The 9219-nt window shown below is 64.4% G+C and overlaps 1 protein-coding gene across 2 annotated transcripts; it reads right to left on the bottom strand.

Moving 5' to 3' along the window:
- Positions 1 to 163: 163 nt before the first annotated feature.
- SLC35F6 (solute carrier family 35 member F6) lies at positions 164 to 8922 on the bottom strand. 2 transcript variants are annotated; one of them, XM_090031120.1, is made up of 6 exons: positions 8762 to 8922; positions 4729 to 4801; positions 4178 to 4349; positions 2340 to 2552; positions 1793 to 1903; positions 164 to 1496 (listed from the first exon to the last, which is right to left on the bottom strand). In XM_090031120.1, the coding sequence occupies exons 1-6, from the start codon at positions 8836 to 8838 to the stop codon at positions 1027 to 1029; spliced, it is 1116 nt and encodes a 371-aa protein (XP_089887246.1). In that variant the 5' UTR covers positions 8839 to 8922; the 3' UTR covers positions 164 to 1026. The 2 variants fall into 2 exon arrangements, with proteins under 2 accessions (XP_089887246.1, XP_089887247.1); XM_090031121.1 differs by lacking the exon at positions 4729 to 4801 and having other exon boundaries at positions 8762 to 8888.
- Positions 8923 to 9219: the final 297 nt, after the last annotated feature.

Below are 9219 nucleotides of genomic sequence, written 5' to 3'. Positions count from 1 at the left end.
GCCGACCAGCTACGACACTACGAAACTATCACGTCGAGGCGGGGCTGGACCAGGCTGTGAAGGAGCAGCCAGGTGGGCCGCTCTTACCAGACCAGGTAAGAGGCAAGACGCTGGGTGGGAGAGGAGGGCCAGCCCCCCTCCACGCAATGCACTGCACGGTGCATCAGCAGTGTCACTTTATTGGTCACAAAACTCGGATTGAAAAAAAGGCAGAGGGCCAAAATCATGCCCTCGCTGCTTCCCCTCTCCCCACCAGGCTGGTGTGACACCCCCCGGGGAAAGACATCCCTCTTTTTTTAAGAGGCCACCAGCTTGGGACGGGCAGCAGCCAGCCCGTGAAACCCTGGCACAGGAAGAGGAGAGGAGAGGGGGTCTCCACAGGGTCTCAGGAGCCACGAGGGGAAGGTACAATGCTTCATCCACAAGAAACCCACCAACCACCACAGACCAGTGCGGTGCCAAGCAAGGATGCCACTGACAACCACCGTGCACAGGTCCCTTATACCATGCCAATGCAGCCTGGACGCTGCCGGGAGCGTCTGTGCCTCCTGGTAGCTCACCCAGATCAGGCAGCCCTGCTTGGTTTTGCCACAGCCCCTCCAAGGGGGGCACGCCACCCGGGAGCTCTCACTCCAGCAGGGTCCCACGGAGCCGCCACGGGACAGGCTGGCATTGCCCGGGGCACGAGAGCCCAGCGGCTGCTCCCACTCACCCTTAAAGGAGCCGTGACCGCAATGAGGGATTAAGTCCTGGGTGCGAGGACGTGCTAGAGCCGTCCACCCCGCACCACGGGGCAGAGCAGAGGGCAGAGACGCCTCACCCGGTGCACGTGATGCCTAAAACCATGTTGGGGGGGGGGGGTCCAAATAACCCAGTGGCCTTGATGATCGAGTCAGTGGTGTCCAGAACAACCCGAGATCCCGGGGGGCTGTTCGGATGGAGCAACAAGAAGGGATGGGGCAGAGGGAGACAGGGTCCGTCCCTGGTGTGCTAGAGCCCCACGGTCCCTATGGCCGGGTGCCGGTCTCAGCTGTCCGCATTGATGGGCAGCCTATCTCCATGCAGCAGGCTCTCCTGCTCCCCCGGGGTGCCCGCGGGCGGGCGCCGGGCCAGCCGCGCCAGCAGGGGCTGGTGCAAGCCGTTGTAGAGGGCAGCGCCGGCGAGCAGGATGAGGAAGCCCAGGATCTGCAGGGCGTGGAAGGTCTCCCAGCCCACGGCCAGGCTGACGGCCCAGATGACCACGGTGCGCAGGCTGTCCAGCACCATGCGCGTGGTGGCGCTGATCTCCTTGGTGACGCTGATGCCGGCGAAGTTGAAGAAGGCGATGCTGCTGATGTTGCCCAGCAGCGCCAGGGCGATGAGGGGCTGGCGTCCCACCTGGCAGAAGGCATCCAGGGCATCCTCCAGCACCCGCCGCGGGCTGCCGCTGAAGCTGCCCGCCGGGATGAAGTACATCGGGATCAGCAGCAGCGTCAGGATAACGAAGCCGAAGAGCCCTGGGAGAGAAAGCGGGGGGTCAGGAGCTGCTTGTTTCGAAACAGGCTCCAAGCCTGTCGCTCTCACCGACCCCCTAGAGACTCCAGTGAGGTCCTGGGTGCGAGGACGTGCTCTGGCGAAGCCGGAGGGGCCGGGCACCTGCAACCCGTGGGCAGACTGGCACGGCGGGCACCCGGCTCCTCCCCTCCCACCCAGTCTGGACTGCAGGGTGCCTCAGGTCCGCAGAGCTGCCCAGGGTGCATCGCAACCCCCTTCACCCAACCCCCGTGGCGGGGGAGACCCGGCCGCCGCGTACCCTCCGTGCCGACGGCCCGCAGCGGGTGCACGTCGTGCTTGTAGACGAACTTCTCCTCCAGCACCATCTGGATGGCGACGATCACCTGGGCCATGATGATGAGCAGGTCACCTGGGAGAGGGTCAGAGGATGCTCAGAGAGCCGTGCCGCAGGTCTCCCTGCCCGGAAACGACACCACAGCCCGTCGGCACGCTGCTGCAGCCGTGCCAGCTCGCAGGCACTGCCTCTGCACTGGATGCAAAGCCGCGGCGTGTCTCCCGCCACGGGCGCTAAATCAGCTACGGGCTGCACCAGCCCGTGCAAGATGCTGACCTGGGGCAGTGCTAAGCAGGGTCAGGCGCGTGCATGGGGTTTTTCCTTCGGGAGAAGGGGCCCATCCTTGCAAAAGTGGTGCTGTGGCAGCTGGAAGGGCTCACTGCCCTCCCGGGGCAGCCCCGAAAGATCGCACCGCCTCTCCCAAGCACAGGGAGAGCATCCCTGCTCAGCACCAGCCCCACGCTCTGCTTCCCAGGAGCCCCCCGCCCCACCGCCGCCAGCCCCCGCTGACCTGTGATGACCTCGCTGAGGTTGTGTTTCTCATCCTGGCTGTTGAGCAGGTCCGCCAGCCCCACCACCACCAGCCCTGCGATGGTCACCGCGATGCCCAGCCACTGGCTCAGCACCAGCTTGCGGCCCAGGAAGGCCACGGAGAGCAGCCCCGTGAAGATGATCACGGCCCCCCGCAGCATCTGGAAGCTGGAGGCGCTGGTCATGTTCAGAGCTGGAGGGGGAGAGACAGCGGAGACTAGTGAGCGGGCCTGCCCCTGCTAGCACTAGCTCGGAGGGTGCCTGAGCCTGCAGCGTCCCGGGGCCGTGCCGCGTCACACGCTCATCCCCTGCCCCGCAGCCGTGGCAGCACCCGGGGAACGGCTCAGGGGCAGGACAGACCGAGGATCTGACCCAGGCCCTGGCAGCTCTTACGTTTTACTTACATTTTGCATTTCTGGCACAAGGGATAAATGAGAAGGACCCTCCTCCCTTCGCACAGGCCTTGATTTCCCAGTCCTCGGCCGCTTTTCTACTGCTAATTGCATGTCTGCTCTCCCACTTCCCATCTGCTGGTTTCCACTATGCCGCTCTGGACAGCTGAGGAAGGAGGCTTTGCATTCAAAAGCTTGCCTGACTCCATGCCAGCTACGGAGCTGACCCCATAAGAAACTGCCCTAAGGAATCCTATCCTCCAAAACCCCCACTTCATGCAGTATATGCAGGAGCTTGAGAGCATCCATCCAGGCGGGCCGCAGCAACAGGACCTCTCACCAGAGACACAGCCCCGTGGCCCCGCCACCCCCATGGCTGCAGGGGTGGAGGTGGCTGGTGCCTAGCAAATACGTTGGTCGCTCCTCCTTAGAGACCGGCCTGTGTGGAAGACAGCGAGGCCTTTGGAGGATGTTCCCACCCTTGGCTTCTGCCCCGGGAGGTTTTAGTGGGACGTCCCGAAGTGGAGACCCCCCCGGACGCCTCTCACTGGGTGGGTCAGAGGCGCACGGGTCCCCATGCAGCAGACCCCCGTTGGAAGAGGAAGGGCAGCCGGCGAGGCCGTTGGGGAAGCAGCTCCTGCCTCGGCAGGCTGATTTGCAGCTGGAAGGAAGCGAAAGCCCTGGCAAGGGGCCCTCGGTGCTGAGACTGGGCCCTTCTCCTCTGCGCTACCTCTGCTTTCTGGAGGCAGAGCCCTGGCATCGCTGCGCTGCGCTGGAAAGAGGGCACCAGGAGAGCAAGCCCTGCACCAGCTTTCCGGAGGGTGCCGGGGGGACGTGCGTGCCCGGGCTCATGGGAAGGGGGATGCTGCAGCTTTCCAGAGCGACCTGCAGCTCAGGAGATTAGGACACGAGTCCCTGTTCTGCTGCAGATGCCCCATGTGCCCCTGGCCGAATCTTCAGCTCCATGCCTCAGTTTTCCCCATCCACGGAATGGGGCTATCAGCTTTGCTGCACCCCGTTCAGGGCAAGTGACAGCAAGGGAAAGACTCAGCAGAGAGCTTCGGGTCGGGTTCCCGGCAAGAGAAGCCTGGCACGGGGGGAGACGCGGCCTCCCACGAGCTCCTGCAAGGGGACGTTAGATGCCGCAGCGGAGCGGGCATCCCTGCCCCGGCCTTGCTCACTGCTTGGTTTAATTGGCGGGGCCTCCCCGCTGCACCCTCCCTGGTGCGAGGGGCTCACGTGGCTGCACTCAGCTGGCGCGTTTCCAGCGGTGGTTTCAATTCCCCTTTTTCAAGGCGCAGTTTTGCAAGCCTTGCAGCTCCAAGCAGCCCCGGGAAACCGGGCACGACTCAGTCCAAGACCCCCCGTACAGAGTCACGTGTCAGACCGCCCGCCACCACCACTGCACGCCGACCCCAGCACTTACCCACATACATGATGCTGGTCCCCGTCATGTCGCAGAGCGCCGGGGGCAGGAAGAGCAGCGGGTTGAAGGGCTGCGCAGTGGCCAGGATGGGCTCAGCTCGCCGCCGGTCCCGCCACATCAGGAGGTAGAAAGCCACGAGGCAGGAGAACTCGCCCAGGAACATGCCCACGGCCTGGAAAGCAGGGGCAGCCCCGTGTCAGGGCCTGGGGGCAACGCTCCCCAGTGCCTGGACCCCGAAACCCCAGCGGCAGCCGGTCCCAGCTCAGCTCCCACCGTGTCAGCTGCGCGACCCAGCGGCAGGCGAGCTCCCCCCGTGTCACCAAGCACCAGCCGCGCTGGGATGCACCGGGGGCTCCTAAGAGGCACCGAGGCCTGGGGCTGGGCAAGGAGGACACGTGGCTTGGGGGGGCGGTAGAAGCACCAGACCGAGGCTTGGGAGAAGGGGGTCGCGCTTGGGCCCCTCTTCCCTGCCCCGTACCGCTGCCGCAGGCCGGGGCGAGCGCCACCATCGCCTCCACGAGCCCCGGACAGAGGCATCGGCGCGGCCTCACCTGCAGGAAGGGGTGCTGGAACGGGTGCTCCCCCGTGCCCCGGCAGCCGGCGGCGCTGAAGTTGTCGGCCCACCTGCAACAGGGGTGCGAGGGGGTTAGGACGGCACGGACCCACGCCTTTCCGGAGCATAGAGAGGGTGGATGGGGCCGTGGTCCGGTCCAGAGGTTTTTGCCTGGAAATGCCCGGGCACCCAGCAGCGTCCCCAGTGCGACGGCGCTCCCCCTTCCAGCTACCGGCAGGACATCGGCTCCCAAACCACAGGCCGAGCTCGCCCTTTGCCGGCTACTGACTCCCCGGGGGCTGGAGGGGAGATGGGCTTGGAGACACCCCCTCCCTCCGGCAACGGGGGGGGGGGTTTGAGGTCTCTTGGAGAGCTGCCGGGCAGGGAAGGGCCTCGCTGCTCTTCACTTCGCCGCCACGAATGAATGAGCTCGCTCAAAGGCCTGGCAGGTCGCGGCTCCGTGCGGGGCAGGGGGGAAATAGCTGCTTTATGTAACATCCTGGCTCTGCCCCAGCTTTCCCGGGCCCTGGCGCGAGGCGTTCCCAGCGCCCAATTCACTCCCCCACTCCTTCTCCCCAGCTCGCTCCTTTTTTAAAGCTGTCTCTCAAGTCCCAGCACATGCGTTTGTGATCCAGCCCACAGCCATGCTCACGAGGGGGTCGTGGCAAGGAAACAGCCTTTGCATGGAGCAGGATGATGGGCCGAGCCTGGCCATCAGGAGGGTCAGCATGGAGTCAGCGTGGCCATTAGGCTCCAGAGTGAACTAGCTCCATGCTGACCGCACTGGTCACCCGCCCCATTTCAGCCTGGCCGTGGGTCCCAGCCCACTGGTTCTCCTTGCCCGCTGGATGCCAAGGCCCTCGGTCCTGGCTCCAACCCCAAGGCCGTAGAGGACACCTCCCTCCTCGTGAGAGAGTTTTTCCTAATATCCAACCTCAACTTCCCTTGCTGCAGCTTGAGCCCATTGCTCCTTGTCCTGGGCCGTAGAGGACCCAGCCTGTAGGCTCAGAGGTCTGCGAAGGGGCGAGGAGCGGCTGCTTGCTCCGTGCAAGCCAGGCAGGATCGCTGCTGGACACAGCCCGGGCTCAGCCGGGTGATCTACAAGCAAAGCCCACGGCACTGCTCAAGGTTTCATCGCTGCCTTCCCCAAGTTTCCAGCTCCCCCCAAAGGTTTCAGCTCCAGAATCAGGGACTTCTCCATCCCAGCAGCCAGGGCGGGGGACACGCAACACCGCCAACCTCACCAAATCATAGGCTGAAGGGACTTCAGGCGGTCACATCTAGTCCAGCCCTCTGCTCCAAGCAGGACCAGCCCCAACTCCATCATCCCAGCCAAGGCTTTGTCTACCTGGGGCTTCAGCACCTCCAAGGATGGAGACTGCACCGCTTCCCTGGGGAGCCTGGTCCAGTGCTTCACCACCCCCTCATGAGAAAGTTTTTCCTAATATCCAACCTTGACTTCCCTTGCTGCAGCTTGAGCCCATTGCTCCTTGTCCTGCCATCAGCCTTAGCACCAAGGGCGCACTGCCAGCTCCTGCCCAGCTTCTCGTCCCGTCCCCCCAGGTCCTTTCCTGCAGAGCTGCTGCCCAGCCCGTGCCCCCCAGCCCGCCCCGGTGCAGGGGATCGCTCCCTCCTCAGCCCAGGACTTTGCACTTGTCCTTGTCGAACCAACTCAGACCTCTCTCCAGCTTGGCTCTCCGAAGCAGGGGCACTTGCTTCTGCCCCTGCAAGTGCCGGGAGAGCAGCTCAGCGCCTGGGGCCGCTCCCCGTGAGGCTCAGGCTGCCGATGCCGGAGCTGCCGTGACTTGCCCGTGAGATCACCGCAGCGCTCGGGCCTGCCCGCGCCGGTCTCCCCTGGGCAAGATTGACATATCGGGGAACTGACACCGCTGTGTAGCAGTCAGCAGGGTTTTTTCGGGAATCGGGTGTCGGCAGAGCCGGGAGAGGCAGGGCAGCCGGCGTCTGTGCAGGGAGGCTACCTGCATGAGTGCGGCCTCGGGGTCGGTCTTCGGGCACCGCGCTGGGCCACGTGGCTACGCTAACTGGGGCGCGGCGCGGGGATGGCAGGACCGTGAGCACGTCTGCCCCAGCCGCCGAGCTCGGCGGGCAGGAGGTGAGGAGTCCTCCTGGTGCCTGAGCTCGCCTGTCGACCCAGCCCTGACTCAACACTGCCTTTCACAAGAGGCCTTCGAACGAGCCCCGTTCGGCTGCGACCGCCACTAAGGCAGTGCACGCAGGAGCCGGGGGCAGCCCCGTCCCTCCACATCCACCGTGACGTCCCTCAAAGGACGTCGACCAGGCTTGGCTTTGCCCAGCCGGTCCCTCGCTTGCTCCAGCACGGCGCTGATCGGGTCGTGCGAGCCCGGACCCCAAGCGCTCGGTGGGGAGGGACAGGGGCCGGACGACCGAGCCTCTGCTCTTCTGCGGGTTGCAGGGGAGACAGGCCCCCGGGGCTCCCTCCGTGTCTGCCCTACTTTAGGGTCGGGGTCCCAGGAGAGGGTGCTTTGCAAGGCTTCGAGGCCGGGATGCGGCGCCCGCCGGGGCTCAAGCATGGAGCCTCCCTGCTGCAGCGGGGACGCCGGCTCACAGCCATTTAGCCCAGATCACCGCGGTTCACTAAGACGGGGATCTCTCCATCCTGGCAGAGCAGGGAGCAGCGAACTGGTGGGGGAGACGTCTGTCCCCAGACACGATCCGGGTGAAGCAGCGATGCTCTTGCTTCTCCCCCAGAAGCCAGGTAAACAACCCGGCTCAGCCACAGGTCAGAGCGTTTGGGTGGGGGTGAGATTTGCATTGAGTGCTGCTGGGTGGCTATCCCTCACCCCCTATCTCCGCTGGGTTGGAGTTGCAAAAGGCCAGCTATTTGCTATTCCGGGCCTGTTTGCTTTTACCTTGGCCCTGAAGGTCTGCTTGTCTGCAAATCCAGGACAGAAAATGAGCCCTGAGTCACGGGGGGTGAAGCCGCTCCAGCCAACAGCCTGCCTTGCACAGGAAGAGGAGTAAACTGCCTGGCAGAAAGGCCTCTTGCACTGGTTGAACCGGGGCCCTGTCTGCACAGAGCTCTGCAGCAAAGCAAACTGAGGTTATGCATGAAAGCATCACTTCTCAGCCTTCCTAGAGCTTTGTTTTCACTCGACTACAGGAAAAATAAGAGAGCGGTTTTGCTGTTGCAAAGAGCCCGGCGAGATCGCAGCCCTGGGCCCCTGCTTGAAATCTTGGGGTTTATCTGGTGAATCACCTGAACACCCCGATGGGATCTCAGGGCGCCCGGCTGAGAATCGCCGCGCAAGACCCTTGCGCTCGTTAGCTCGGCAGCGGGGATGCCCACCTGAATCCTGAACAGCCGCTGCCACGCAAGGGGTTAATGCATGGTCCAGATTAGCTAATGAGTGCAAGGAGCTCTCCCAAAATGGCTGTTCAGCAGCTTTCTCCCCCCTCCACCCCTTTAACTAGCACAGAGGCAGGTTCGCGGCCGAGGCAGGCTGGACTGAACCCCGATCTCCTGGGTCCCAGCCCTGCTGCCCCTGCCTGCGAGCAGGTCTCTGACCCCATGCACACGTCCTTCGTGCTGCTGGCCTGTCTCTACCCCAATGCAAATCCCCCAAAAGCCAGCACCCCCAGGAGCCCCATCCTACCTGGCTCCTCCAGGCATCAGAGGACCCCGTCCTTGCGCCCTGGCATCAAATGATCCTCTAGGAACCTGGCCCCGGGGGCTCACACGAAAGCCCCTTCCTCCCCCGCACCATTAAAGGAGGGATTTGGGAGGGCAGGTTAACCTGCCCCCGGATCCAGCCCTAAAGCAGCTTTCACGCGGGTACGGGAACAGCCTGGTGCGACTGACTCGGTGCAGCCTTGCAGCTACAGCAGCTTGCTGGGAGGCTACTCCAGATTAAGGGGATCCGGATTAAGCATGTCCACACAGGGAGAAGGGCGAGCAGCACCCTTGCCAGGCAGGCAGCAGACTCGGAGCTGCCTCGCAGTGCCCCCCACCCACCCGAGCTGGGCCGGGCAGAGCCCGAGCCAACACCTACTTGGCCGAGAGGGTGTTGATGGAGCCGGTGAGCAGCATCAGCGCGGCCAGGAGCAGCTGGTACCTGGTCCAGGCCATGCTCACAGCAGGCGCCTGCAGCACCCAGCACTCACTCCGCTGCACCCGGCTCTGCTTCCTCCTGCCTGAGCTGGAGGCGGGGAAGGGGAGGAGGAGGAAGCATCATATGACCGCAGTCAGCTGAGCCAGGCGCCCGGCCCTCACTTGGCCTGCCCGGTCCCTAGCCTGGCGCTGGCAGGGGTGTGCTGGGGAACAGGGCCCAGGGAGGGAGGGGCGGAGCAGAGGAGGCCGGTGTAAGGCGACGGAGGAGCTCCTACCTGGGAGCTTGTAGCATCCTCTCGTGTCGCCCTAGCAACCGGAGGGTGCTGAGCGCAGGGGGGGAGCCACCCAGAGCTCCTCTGCCCCCCCGTCCAGCTACAGAGGGTCCCAAGCGACTTCGGG

The sequence above is a fragment of the Crocodylus siamensis genome, chromosome 1 (assembly GCF_052110815.1).
Source record: "Crocodylus siamensis isolate JL-2025a chromosome 1, ASM5211081v1, whole genome shotgun sequence".
NCBI lineage: Eukaryota > Metazoa > Chordata > Crocodylia > Crocodylidae > Crocodylus > Crocodylus siamensis.
The sequence above is the reverse complement of the archived record's forward strand: the minus strand, read 5'-3'. Positions and strand labels throughout refer to the sequence as shown.

Coding starts and splice junctions, on each gene's coding strand:
- SLC35F6 (XM_090031120.1), bottom strand. CDS start 8,838: ATGGCCTGGACCAGGTACCAGCTGCTCCTGGCCGCGCTGATGCTGCTC. Junction 4,802..8,761: donor ATCAACACCCTCTCGGCCAA/GTAGGTGTTGGC, acceptor CCCCTGTTGCAG/GTGGGCCGACAACTTCAGCG. Junction 4,350..4,728: donor TCCAGCACCCCTTCCTGCAG/GTGAGGCCGCGC, acceptor CCTGCTTTCCAG/GCCGTGGGCATGTTCCTGGG.